Raw genomic sequence first — 13,058 nt, 5'->3', positions numbered from 1 at the left:
CCACGGAGTCCTCGTTCTCGGCGCTTCCTGACGTGGCGAGCCGCTAAAGGTCCGCCGGTTTCTCCGTGGGCAGCAGCGATTGGGCAAACTCCTTGTTAGACGATTTTTATACAAAAAAAAAATGTAAATACACAGGTGTCCGCGGTGCGGGTGAGAGTGGTTTATGTAAATAAAACAGAAGTGAAACACTGTGTCACTGCTCCGGGTTTCGAGGCGCCACGGACTCTCAGGCGCAATGAAGGGCAGATAGTTGGAGAAAAGGCTTTGGATTTGAGTACGAGGTAATGGATCAGAATTAATCTCAAGAGTTTTGGGATTGACTTGCAATTATTTGAACTTTCTCTTTCGAGGTGTGGCTCAGTACAACTTGAGGCGGTTATGTGCGCCAGTAACACGCCGTCCACAGGTGGATCAGCTGCAACGAGTGAAACTTCAACACAGGCTCATCGGTGTGATTCCTGTTAAACATATGACCGCGCCTCGGCTCTGGACCGATTTAGTTTAGAGTCCCACACCTGTCGCATCCACCTGACGCGCGGCGGCGCTGACATGCCTCAGCTCACGGCCACCGCGGTGCTGCAGCTCGTGCTCCTGCTCTCCACCGTGCCCGCGCAGTACTTCATCTCCCGGTGGAGCGGCTCCACGGCGGCGCAGCGCCTCCACGCAACCACACGGTACGTAGGGTCCGTGCGTAAAAAGGCAACTCCTTGGTGAAACGTGATACACGGCCTTAAAAATTTCTCTTTTTTTTATCCCCCTTAGTCCCTAAAGGAATACTGTAGTGAGACTGATCCAATATTATTGGATTAGTTATTGTTGTCTGTAAATAATCAACAACCGTGGTGTTTCAGGCTGCTTAGAATCTGGAAAGAGTGGAGAACAACATACCTGAATGGATCTGCATGGATTGACTGGGCCAATCAGCATCTGTCCAAAGTAAAGTAAGTGCAGGATGAGTGTGAATGATAGAATTGAATAATTCAGGGCACCACAGTCCTTTCCTATAAAGATCAAATTCTTTAAAAAGTAATGTCTAATGTTTTGAGTTCTCATAACACTGGAATACAGAAAACAAACACACTGATGTGTTTTACTTGGTCACAGGTGATGTATTTGATTTTTTCAAAGGTCTCTGGTCGGCTTGGCACAGGAGCCACAAATGGCACATGAGAGGCCTGCGCTAGAAACCATGCTTTTAGAAAATGACCACGGGTTCTTTGGAGGTTTGTGTCTGTATACACATGTATATCATTTATATAGAAGGTTGGGCAGATTCAGAAGAAAGATCTAATGATGAAAACCTGTAAATGAACCCACATTGACTGTTTTTCACAATGACAGGAATAATTTTATTTTTAGCTGTTTCATTGTCCCTTTTCTGCCATTTTTGTTACACACAGCACCTGAACTGAAACCTTTAATAATAATAAAACACTTGTTTGTTAAGCTTCCATGTTCACATCAGTGGTGTCAGTGAAAGCAGCATTAGTGAAAATGGCCTCACAGGATTCTCTGGTTTATCTTAATCCTTGCAGCCTCCAATACGGTACGCAGCCCTCGTCCCCCGTACGTGTTTCTGCGGGTTGGAGATGTGGTGATGGAAAGAAAAGGCCAAATGGTTGGGGTGGTGGTGAGCTGGGACCCTGAACTGCGAGCCCCTCCAGAATGGATCAACATGATGTATTCCAGCTCTGAGGTCTCACCTTCTGTCCTATCTTATTACTTAGATAGGTGTTACTGTTGTTTACCCACTTTATTGAGTTCTGTGAATGTGTGTGTGCATGTAGGGCATCACAGCAGAGAAGACCCCTCACTACAAGGTGCTGTTCAGCGGGCCTGCACCCTCCTCCCTGTTAGTTGCATACTTACCCCAGACACAACTGGAGCGTATCACTGGGATGAGGGTAAGTACTGGAAAAGTTGCACATGTGCAAACACACACAGACACAATATGTTGTAGGCTCACTGTTGGATGTTTCTAGCCAGAAATTCCCACCTTGGAAAATTACTTCACACATTTTGATGGCAACCGGTTCATCATGCAGCCCTGGCTCAGAGAGGTCTTCCCTGAAGATGACACTGAGGATGCCTGACTGCTCAGGCTGAAAGGCCTATTTGACTGACATTTAATTTTCTCCTCCTGTGGTGTTCACGAGCATGTTCTCAGGGTCTTTTTTTTGCCTTGGAAATCTATTAGAATCTATGGAATAAGTGGCTACACAATGCAGTTTCCTTCAGGAAAAAAATCACTGACCTGGTAGTCCTAGGTGCCAGGCTTTGTGCAGATCAAAGATAATCAGGGGATTTTGGGGACTATTAATTCTTGGACATATTAACGAAAGGTTTTAAAGAACATTAGTATTAGTAGTCCAACTTTTTTTTTTTTTTTGCTTTGGGATGTATAAATATTCAGTATTTTAATTGAATGTGTCTACAACATGAACCTGTTTGCCTGGTTTTTAAAAGAGCGATTTGAATGGCTGGATGTTTTAAGTTAATGTTTGAATGCTTGAAGTGACCAAACTGCTTTAACATCAATTTGTTTTTGTTTGTTTCCAACTGACATCACTATCTTGACTGAAAAAACCTTGAGAAACAGACTTTTATTCAGACGTTACATCTATGCAATAAAAAGCTTTTAACTGTGACAATCGGCTCTTTGGTTTAATAAGTCAGTGACAAATGTCTTTAGAGCTTTTTCCTGTTTCTGTCTCTGAGGCTGAAGGAGACGGACACCCGTGAGCAGGCAGTGATTGTAGGGGCACGGGGAAAGTGAGACAGGGGTGCAGCACCCTGCCCCTTGCCTCCATCCTCCTCATCCTCATTTCTCCACTCCCTGGTTTCCTCTTCTTTAACCAGTAAAGGGGGGCCGAGACTTTGTCCCAGTAGCCGACTGACCTCACTCGCCTTCTGTTTAGCGTTTTCAACCGCTGATACACATGCTCGCCTCCTAAAACACAGAGCAATTTTTATAATCAGGCTAACGTTACATGGTCACTAAATATCAGCAGCTGTAACTTCACACTGCTGGTGAGAGGTGTGATTTTATTTATTCTTACCTCATTTGACTCAGGAATGCCTCACTGTGGTAAAACTGTGGCATTCCCACACAAACACTCTTGTCCAGCTTTTCCAACAGGACACTACATACTCGCTCCATCTTATCAAAATCTGAAAAAGTCACCACAACCTATGGGGGAAAAAAAGTGGCATTTTCATCTAAAACTCAACACACACACAAGCAGATGCTGGAGGGTCAATAAAAGGATCCTGATACACTGAGACCATCAGCATTTGCCCAGATACTCCACCTCTGCATCCATGTGGTACAGGTCTGCCTCCCGGTGGAGAAACCTCCTCACTGAGGCGTCTTCATCCTTCATGCCATGTTGTCTATGCAGACAGAAAGAATGACAAAAGATGATCATCCATTATCTATTCCTCCTTATTCCTATTTAGGGTCACAGGGATCTGCTGGAGCCTATCCCAGCTCTCTTTGGGTGAAAGGCAGGGGTCCACCCTGGACAGGTCCCCAGTCCATCACAGGGCCACATAGAGACAAACAACCTCACACACTCACACTCACTCCTATGGGCAATTTAGAGTCACCAATCAACCTGACATACATGTTTTTGGACTGTGGGAGGAAACCAGAGTACCTGGAGAAAACCCACACAAGCACAGGGAGAACATGCAAACTCCACACAGAAAGGCCCCTGATGGGTTTCAAACCAGGAACCGTGCTGCCCCAAAAGATGATCATTCAGCATTCATTGTAAACACACAGAAATAGATAAAAACATGTTCCTAACAAAATAAACAAACACAACATTAGGCAGATTTAAATTTGCATGCTCCTTTATCCTCCGAATAGCTTTAGTTATTGAATTACTATGTGGTTAAGTGTCCCAGTCAATGTAAGGTTAATGTTAGCTACTACTTAATGTTATGCGACTACTAACTATAGTTCTATTAACCTACTAGTAATAAGTTTCAGTTAGTAAAACTAGTACTTGTGCCCCAATAGTGGTGAACACCCTGTGACACCTTGTAGCTAAGTTAAAGCTGTGTTCACCTCAGGGACTGGAGGATGTACTCGAGTCGCCGTGAAACACTGTTGGTCACCTCGTTGACCGACTCCTTGCTGTTACCTACACTGACCCGAACCGACACTCGGTCCGCCGGCCTGCAAACCTCCGCTGTCCCGGTGACCTGGACCTCCCTTTCCGGGTTACCGGGGCTCTGACGATTAACTGCTCGCACCTCCTGGTGTGTTTCATCACGAGCAGCAGCCGGTAGTGTGGCGGTAAATACTCGACTTGGGCTGTCCATGCTGGAGACAAACAGGGCGACTTCCCGCTGCTATGGAAATAGCCGAAATGCTCGTCGGGATTTGTAGGCTCCGCCCGTCAAGGCGCTACAGAGCGTTATAAACAGGTTTTAGCCAGGAAGAAATATCTAAGAGCACATTAAACAAAAATCTCACATAATGCAATACAACAAACAAATGAACACCATTATTAGCCATTATCGTTTTTATGTCCTTCCTGTCACTATCACAGTGGTGTGTTTCCAGGACCACTTATCGCTGTTCAGGCAACATTTTTATATTATATATATTTCTATAGTCCCTAGAAACGTTTATCATCATCTGGGTGAGAACCCCCCTGTATGCTAAGATAAATAAACATATTAATGCTTGAACAATAAATAAATGAATGCATGTTGGGTTCCTCTTGTGAAGACCACACATGGATGTGTCCCACTGTGATCAATGTGACAATGTGTGACAATATATACCATATATAGTAACTTATATAATCTTCCAAAGACACAAAAATCAGTCTATCAATTGCCTGTCTATATATGTTGTGGAAATATGTAGTTTGTAGGCTTTAAAACTGTTTGCACATGAGGCTACAAACTGAAATATACATTATTATTATAATAATATATATTATTATTATTATAAGCTGACATTACAAACAAGGTTTTGAGGCATAAACTTAATGGGTTCTACCCTCTAGCCAAGGAGAAGAAATACAGTAAATAAGTTAAAGGAAAGCCAGTAGATTCTTTTTCTAAAATACTGGTAGGATATACCATATTATTATTAATATTAAATTAAAGCAACACTATGTAGGTTTTTTTTTACCTTAAAATAATGTCTCTAAAATTATTTCTACCGCAGTCGCAGCCTGAGCGGGCTCAAGTCAGCTGCAACAGGTTATGTAACTTTGCTGTTCGGGTAGGGTCCCTTAGCCCCGCCCACCTGCTGCCAGCGGAAAAGTGCGAACTGCTTTACGGCAAACGTCACTTGTTTTACTTGTAGCCTGGAGTTAGTCAACAGCTAATCATAACACGAAACTGTATAACAGTGAAGTATCAAAACCAACGCCATGGCAGAGCCAAAGAAGAAACGAAAGAGGGTTTTGTCGGAGGAAGTGAAGAAAAAAGAGTGAGTGATCGGAAATGAGCCCGAACAGGAATCAATATCGGACGGGCTTAAACTTTGGATTCACCGGTTCAAGCAGCTTGGTCAACAAATTCACATGTATTGTGCTGCCCATGGGGAAAATTATACAGAGACAGTATTTGCGACACTGGCAACAGACAGTTGTGCTTCTCAACCAGATGGGGAAACTGAGCAAAAGTTACTTTAATAATTAAGTACAATTGTTTGATATTCATTTTATATGTAGCCTATTTAATAAAACGTAATGATTTTTGGTAGCGTAGACTATCTCAGAAGAATCATTTAAAATATCCTTTAAAAAAAAAACATAGTCCTTAGTAAATTTCTTTTTATTTCTGTCTTTGATTTTGTAAATTTATTATAGTAAAATGTCACCTGATGTACCTCATTTTCTATAGGCCTATTTTTGGATGTTAGGTTGTATTTATTGTTACTATATATATAGTAATTTCCTTTTATATGTATACTATATATAACTTTTGTTTTTAACTTTTTTTCCCAGCTGCTGGTTGCAATGAATTGGTCGAGGGCCTGGCAGCAGAGACAAAGCCCATACAGCTGGTAGGTAACTTTAGCTAAGTTATACCTGCTCTAAACAAACACGTAACACCAGGAAACTGACTGTCTACACACTCTTTACAATAGATGTTTTGACAGGTAGGCTACTACAAAAGCGCATGTGTATTAGGCTAACTAACTGTCTTATAATAAAATGTACTGTGTTGCCAGTTTTGTCGATGCCAGTTGTTCAGTAGTTTGGCCATCAATTATGTTGTTATTTATAACTGTTTTAATCTGGCAAGTCAAAATGGGGTGAAAAAGCCTAAGCATAAAAAATTGGTGAATAATTAGAAGATGTATGGAGAAAATATTGTTGTTTTATTGAACCCACTTTTAGGGGTCTGTGTCAGGCTCTTTACTGGATTTGTATTAATAGACATCAAACAGAGAAATGGGTCAGTTAATACCTAATACCAAATATAAAATGGTTTCGATGAGATTGGAAATTTTGCTATTTTAGTAGCCAAAGCTGAGTAAAGTGGGCACATGCTATACATGCTGTATATTCCAACAGTCGTATAAGTCACTCAGTACCTCTGTTTGGTCAGCAGGTGGCAGCAAAATATAATGGTAATAGGTACAGTTAAAATTCTGATATTACATATGTGAAGGGTTAAGTACAGGCCTTTAGAGATAATGCAGAGTTTTCTGTTTAAAATGTAGTTAACTCTTATTATTCTAAGTGTGCAGGTACACTGCTACCATTTTTGAATACAATTCAAATGATTAAAAATGAGAGGTTAATAAAAACAATTGATTTGATCACCTTTATTTTCATGTTTTAAAGCAGAGTTTCATGATTAGTGAACAGACTTTTAAGAGGCTTGGCAGTGAAATAATCATTAAACATACTTTATCAATATAATATAGATTTACTGCATCTTTTAATGCTTTCTGACAGTCAAAGGAAATAAGTGTTTGCTGTACTTGCTTATACAAAGCTGTTGTGGTAGTTTGTATGCTGTCTCCTCATGTCCTGTAGACCTACTATCTTCTCTAGACGTTTGGGACCAGACGATTTAAACCTTTTTTGGATGCAAGTTTCTTTAACAACAAAGTTTGTTTGCTTTTCCCAGAGTATTAAACTGTGAAATGTGCTATATAATCACAACCTAAAAATACAAAGCCATATTTGTTGTCGTTGTCTCCAGTTTCGCCGGTCCCCTGGTATATTCTGTGAAACCCTAGATCTAATGCATGGCTCCAGCCAAGACAGATGCAGCACCCTACAATAGGAATAAGGAAGGAGAGCAGGAGACCCTTACTGCTGAATCTCCATGGAAGTCCAGGCCACTTTTCTTTTCATGACCTACAGACCATCTGGCTCTTTTCACTCATATACCAGCAATCTGTTGCTCTAATCACTTCAGAAATGTCTTTTCTAACTCCCCTCCACGTCTCTCTCTAGAAACTGGCTCACTCAAAATGATTTGAATTGCTTAGAGCAACAAAGGCGAGTGCTGTGATGTTGTGGTAAATGAAAAGGGCTGTAAATTATTTGTTCAGTTGGTAATAATTGTAAGGTCACCAACCACTTAGATAAACAAAAATCCATTTTACTCTTTAAAGCATTAATCCTTCTTTTCTCCCAAAGTTTATACAGTCAGTTTTACAGTACTTAGCCTGTTGTGATGCCTAGTATGAAATATATTTTTTAAAGATTTATGTAAACCAAAAAAACATTAGTTGTGTAAATAAAATAGCTGTGTAAACTGAACTGAGAGAGGATAGGTTTTTCCCTCCGATGTGTCCCTGGATCTTGGGTGAAAAGGGTCTGGGTATCCTTAGATGGAGACTGTGGCCACTTAAAGAAATGGATTAGACTGTAATAGTCTCCAAATCTGTTGATGTGTCTCTCCCTTTCTTATGCTCTCTCAGATGAAGTAATAAAGTCTGCAGTTTTGGAGGCCCTCCATGTCTCTCCATAGACCACAATCAAGGCCCGTGCAGTTTTATTGCAGTTTTATTTTCATATTGTCCAAGAGCTCTCCAGGCTCCCTCCTGTGCCCACTGACATAAATCGTATATTTTGACTGTATTTCTTCCACTCCACGTTTTTTATTTATGGGTAAAGGCGATAAAACATGCAGCGTGCACTTTGTGTATCCACAGCTGTCATCTGTCAAGGACTTTATTGTGAAAGTCAAAAAACTAAAGTTTCATTTTTTATTTCCTTACACAAATCTTTCCCCTGTTAAAAACAGATGCTGATAGAATGAGAAAACCCAATAAATGGAGATTTTTATTGTTTATGTCTCCAGACTCTTCCGATGCGCAATTTTATTGGTTATAAAACCAACAGTATTTAGCTCTGTTTAACAATAGGATCAGGTGGTGATCATTGTTTCATCATCAGAACTTATGAAATTACCTCACAATATTAGCTGGAAATTCTTGGTCATTATTTATGAGAACAGTTCCAACCTTTCAGCCTTTCATTATGTCATGTTGTTGCTTTAGTTGTTTTCATAGTAGGATGGAAAGTTGGAAGCTTCAACAACTGTATAGTAATCACATGAGTGTAAACATTTCTGCTATACAAACCTGCATGCATATTGGCTGTATATGAGGAGCAAGGACAAGATGCGCAGATGTTAATGCTCTAGCTGTATTTGTTTGTCCTTGTACATGCAGGAAGGGAGCTGTGGAGCATTTCACTATTGACCAGAAATCAAAAAAGGCCAAGGAAATTTTAAGGCTACTTGTGATTATATATATATATTTTTGCATTTTGGTCGTGTTACATTCCGTTTCTCTGCCTGTGTCTCCCAACACAAAGGTGTAAATGATGTTTCAAAACCTTTTTATGAGTATTTGTTAATGGAGGAGGAGGTCGTTGATGCTCACAGGTCCTGTGAGACTGGCAAGGACGCAGGTTTTACTGCTGAGTTCTCTGCATGTCAGTATATTATCAGAAGTATTTTCTCATGCTGTCGCTCAGCTCCACAGCATCCATCTCTGTAAACAGCTCGTAGTCAAATAAACAGTCCTGTCCATAACCCCTCTCCTCTCCCATCACTGAATAGACCTTTGTATCGCAGTTATTTTGTCAACTCGGCAAAAGCACAGGTGCAATTAATTACATAAATAACTATAATGCGTTTTGTTTGTGTTTCATAGTTGTGGTATTGTGGAACTCACTGACAGATAAACAAAACACAGCCATCCTTAATGTGTTTTTCCTTGCTAACAATCTAGCAGGGATATATATCTGGTCAACATGTTTGCTGTGAAAAAGGATTTATGGGTGAGTATTGATGAGTGCTGGTGCAGCTTCAGAAGGGGCTGCCAGTGAATTTCCTGTGCATGTATATTTGAAAAGCTTGTTTATATTGTTTTTTTTTATGGTTTACTCATGAGATGTTTCCATGTCAGACAGTTGTGCTGTGTCTGTGATGCTAGACACACACACACAGCACAAAAACACTTGAGGCGGCTGCTGAACCTGTTGTAAAGAGCTCATAAAGACTTAACATCTGTTTATAGCAATGCATGACAGTAGACTGTGCACCACAGACACCAAGATAACCAAGATAAATACTGCACCTACTTAAAGGCACAGAAAGGTTTCAGCTTACAGATGATCATGGTGATGTAGGTTAGAGAAACAGAGTTTGTCATCAGGTCAACAGGTGTCTATTTATATATGTTGCCCTACAATGGTATTAATAGCTTGACCTGACCCAAATGATACATTTTGTGTTGCAGTCATATTACTTTAGTTCATGCGTGTATATACAATTTTTATGGTTTATTCTTGATCATGCACCTCTTTCTCTTCATTTTGTCTTTTCTTACAAATCAATGTTTTTTTAAGGCCTGGTTGGGTTTCAGGGCCCTATTAAAAGTTCAAAGGCAGCATTTACTACTGTAACTGGAGCTAGTCTGCACTGTGGCTTTTCACTAATGAGTGCACAGCACACAAACCACACACACATACAGAAAAATATACACACTGAGTGTCTCACACACAACACGTTCCAGTCATGTAGACTATAGCGACCTTCCCCACAAAGTGTGCCCTTACTACAAGAATCATGTCTTTTTGATCACCAAGGATCTGTTAGACACTTAACCATTTGGCGGCTGACCTAAATGTTTATTCCCTCTCTTCTCCTCACGCTGTCCTCTATTCCAGAAATCGGACTGCTTTTCTCAGTAGCTGGAAAGAAGAACATCAGATCTCTTAAAAAGCCTGAGCTCACATTTTTACATTATAGAGTGTCATGAATTCATAAAAATACTTTCAGATAATGCAGCCACAGCCAGGACCTAGTGCTGTTTCACTAAAACTCTTTAATACCGTTAGGCCTTTACTTTCATCACTTTCGAGTTATGTCTTAGTTTCATTTCAGCTTTTATTGGCAGTGTATCACTTCCTGTAATCACATTTCTTTGCAAGATATATTGTATGCTTGAGATCCTGCATGATATGCAGACCTTCTGTTTGTGTGTGGGTGCTGAAGTTGTCAAGTGAGTGTGATTTAAAGCTGGCATGCTCCCATAGTGCATAAAGACCTTTAAGGACATGAAAATAACCAGAGAAGTCATTAATGGTTTCAGTACACGTATTTCTACAAACCTTTTACAACAAAGTAGATTTTAATGTTTGTTGAGTCTTTAGCGCTCTGTTGGTTTTGACCTTCCCCTGCTTTGTCCTCGGATGTCTGACATTCCAGAGTAAACACAAAAACAAACAACCCAGACAACGAGGCCTGGGATTAAATGGGTGATATAGAGATGCCAAGCTGTGTCATATGCAGGGACCTCCTGCTGTATGTGAATCAGGTTTGGTTGATTATTTTATTCATAGGTTTGATTGTGAGTGTGCTAAAAATCTTAAGATGGGGGTTTGAGTTGATTTCATTTCACTTAGTTTCAATTGGTACATGTGATGTTTTTGAAAGTATAATGGAAAGCTAATTTGATGTTGCAAATATTTGCTTTAAAGCCACACAGACACATGTACTCAATTCCACATAGGGTCAGTTTATTCATTTAGCTCTCAGTGACCAAAATAAGACATTTTCATGTACTTTTGAACTTAGCTTTGTAGACAGTTACTGTGATGTTTGTTAGTCCTACCATACTGCTAGATAAACGATAATGAAATATTACAAGAACTACATGAGATTTTTTATATTTTTGTCTTAAATGTAGACTGTTTTTACATTATGACTTTACAGCTTTGTTTAGTCTATGTGAATAACTTTGGTGGTGTGTATTTGCTACAGGAGCTGAGTCTGGTGGACTCAGTACTGGGGTTCAGAAATTCAAAACGCCAAACGTTTATTATTACCCTGTTTGCAGCAGACTTGCCTTCAGGGGAGAATCTCCATCAGTGACCCTTGGCCCTACCGCTCAGCTCCCTCCATCAGCACCCCCTGCTTTCCTTCTCCCATCCTGCATTTGTGGTAGAAATGTTGAAAGAAGAATAAAAAAATACAACGGAACAATATCTGAGGTCATTTGAGCTGAGGTTGCCATTCCGGGAACAGCAGAGGTTTCTGAGGCAATGTGCCTTTATTCTTTTTATTCTGGCAATGAATGAGAGACGAGTGAAAAGCATACTTCACAGGTTTTTTCATCCCAAAACAGATCCAGGGTGATAAAAGTGGACGCTCCCTCTAAGCGTAAGTTTTACAACTTACCACTTTCTCTCCTTCCCTTTATCCATTCATCCTACCTTCCCTCGGTCACTGCCTTTTCCTTCCTCTCTCTCATTCTTCTAACCTCTTGGGAGCAGCAGGAGTCTGCTGCCCGTTGGCACTGCTGATTATAAACACCCAACCGCTCTCCTGCACCTCTGGACAGGAAACCCCATACCTACGCACCTGCATGGACTGCCATGACAACAAGGAACATCTGTCCCTCAAACCAATGTCTGAAAGAACCTGTTCTAAGGCATATACAAGAGGATAAACATACATACACACACACAGATGCAGAGTGGACCTGGGTCAAGGGTCAAAGAACCCCATTTCCTGTCCAGACAGATGAGGGCTAAACACCCCTCTTCTCACTTCCACTCTGTTTTTTTTCCCTAGTTTTCTATTTCTCCTCCTTTCTCTCTTGGTATCTCTTCATGCGTGATATTTGTTGGATTGTTTAAAATTGAATTTTAAAAAATTTTTTTAAATATGATTGATATTGTGTTTATGATCACAGCCTTGGCTTCGTTACCTTAGCACATCCTAATGATCGTTAACCAAGCAGCGTTTTTCTCACAGGAGCACTTAACTGCAGACCAAAGGATCCTGGTAATAAGCAATGGAGTAAGCTAATCTCTGAAAAGTTACCATATTTTTTTTTTTTTTTTTGTGTGTGTGTTCAGATAACTCTCAAGAGCTTCATTAAAAGTCCATGATCTTATGTTACATAGATCTGAAAAGACTTTGGAGAAAGATTCTCATTAGTCACTAGTGAAACCAGCTCCTCAAAAATAATTTTGGGTTCTGTATTAAATCAGCAGTCTACATAGAAAAAAAAGCTCTTAAAGAAGTCTTTTTGTGGGCTTCTTAGAGCACGTGTGGCCAAATATATCTAGATATGGTTTCATGCATTTGAACAACTTGAGGTATACGTAATTTATACACCGCCGTTTAACCAGCCTCAAAACTGGACACATCCCTCGCAAAACCAAGCCCTCCTTGTGTGTTTTTCAAGCATCCAGAATATATTTGACTACTATTTCGCCCATGTCTGCTTCGAAGTGAGCCTCTGTGGTGCAGGCCTGGTCTGGTAATAGCCTGTGTGCTCTGCTGTGCTGAGATTAATGTGAAGACTTATTGATGTAATGATGGAGCCATGAAAGTGCACTCTGGGCCGTGGTTTGGGCCCCAGCACATGAGCCTAATGGACTCATGACTGTGTGTGTATTTGCACACATGTATGCATGTTCTGTGTGTGTTTCTGTGTGTGGATGCGGTTTTGGACAGAAACAGATGAAATTAATTGAGAAGGTTTGCGTTCATAGGAAGGGACCTCAAGATCTGGGTCTGTATTTCTGTGAGATTGTGTG

At 40.5% G+C, this 13,058-nt stretch overlaps 2 protein-coding genes across 3 annotated transcripts; one reads left to right on the top strand and one right to left on the bottom strand.

Annotated features, from left to right (window-relative positions):
- The first annotated feature begins 15 nt into the window (after window positions 1-15).
- LOC113137169 (uncharacterized) lies at window positions 16-2,490 on the top strand. 2 transcript variants are annotated; one of them, XM_026318633.2, is made up of 7 exons: window positions 16-281; window positions 351-674; window positions 852-941; window positions 1,129-1,223; window positions 1,536-1,696; window positions 1,788-1,904; window positions 1,987-2,490. In XM_026318633.2, the coding sequence occupies exons 2-7, from the start codon at window positions 550-552 to the stop codon at window positions 2,104-2,106; spliced, it is 708 nt and encodes a 235-aa protein (XP_026174418.1). In that variant the 5' UTR covers window positions 16-281; window positions 351-549; the 3' UTR covers window positions 2,107-2,490. The 2 variants fall into 2 exon arrangements, with proteins under 2 accessions (XP_026174418.1, XP_026174419.1); XM_026318634.2 differs by having other exon boundaries at window positions 16-674; window positions 1,983-2,490.
- Window positions 2,491-2,583: 93 nt separating this feature from the next.
- irak1bp1 (interleukin-1 receptor-associated kinase 1 binding protein 1) lies at window positions 2,584-4,353 on the bottom strand. Its single transcript, XM_026318632.1, has 4 exons — window positions 4,076-4,353; window positions 3,312-3,393; window positions 3,060-3,190; window positions 2,584-2,950 (listed from the first exon to the last, which is right to left on the bottom strand). Exons 1-4 carry the CDS (start codon window positions 4,330-4,332, stop codon window positions 2,689-2,691), a joined length of 732 nt encoding a protein of 243 aa, XP_026174417.1. The 5' UTR covers window positions 4,333-4,353; the 3' UTR covers window positions 2,584-2,688.
- Window positions 4,354-13,058: the final 8,705 nt, after the last annotated feature.

Source organism: Mastacembelus armatus, chromosome 24 (genome assembly GCF_900324485.2).
Source record: "Mastacembelus armatus chromosome 24, fMasArm1.2, whole genome shotgun sequence".
Classification (NCBI taxonomy): Eukaryota; Metazoa; Chordata; class Actinopteri; order Synbranchiformes; family Mastacembelidae; genus Mastacembelus; species Mastacembelus armatus.
The sequence above is the reverse complement of the archived record's forward strand: the minus strand, read 5'-3'. Positions and strand labels throughout refer to the sequence as shown.

Excerpts from the sequence above, each read along its gene's own strand:
- LOC113137169 (XM_026318633.2), top strand. The coding sequence starts at position 550 with ATGCCTCAGCTCACGGCCACCGCGGTGCTGCAGCTCGTGCTCCTGCTC. Across the intron at positions 675-851 it reads CGCCTCCACGCAACCACACG|GCTGCTTAGAATCTGGAAAG; the intron begins GTACGTAGGGTC and ends GTGGTGTTTCAG. Across the intron at positions 942-1,128 it reads CAGCATCTGTCCAAAGTAAA|GTCTCTGGTCGGCTTGGCAC; the intron begins GTAAGTGCAGGA and ends ATTTTTTCAAAG.
- irak1bp1 (XM_026318632.1), bottom strand. The coding sequence starts at position 4,332 with ATGGACAGCCCAAGTCGAGTATTTACCGCCACACTACCGGCTGCTGCT. Across the intron at positions 3,191-3,311 it reads TGTACCACATGGATGCAGAG|GTTGTGGTGACTTTTTCAGA; the intron begins GTGGAGTATCTG and ends TTTCCCCCATAG. Across the intron at positions 2,951-3,059 it reads GCATTCCTGAGTCAAATGAG|GAGGCGAGCATGTGTATCAG; the intron begins GTAAGAATAAAT and ends TCTGTGTTTTAG.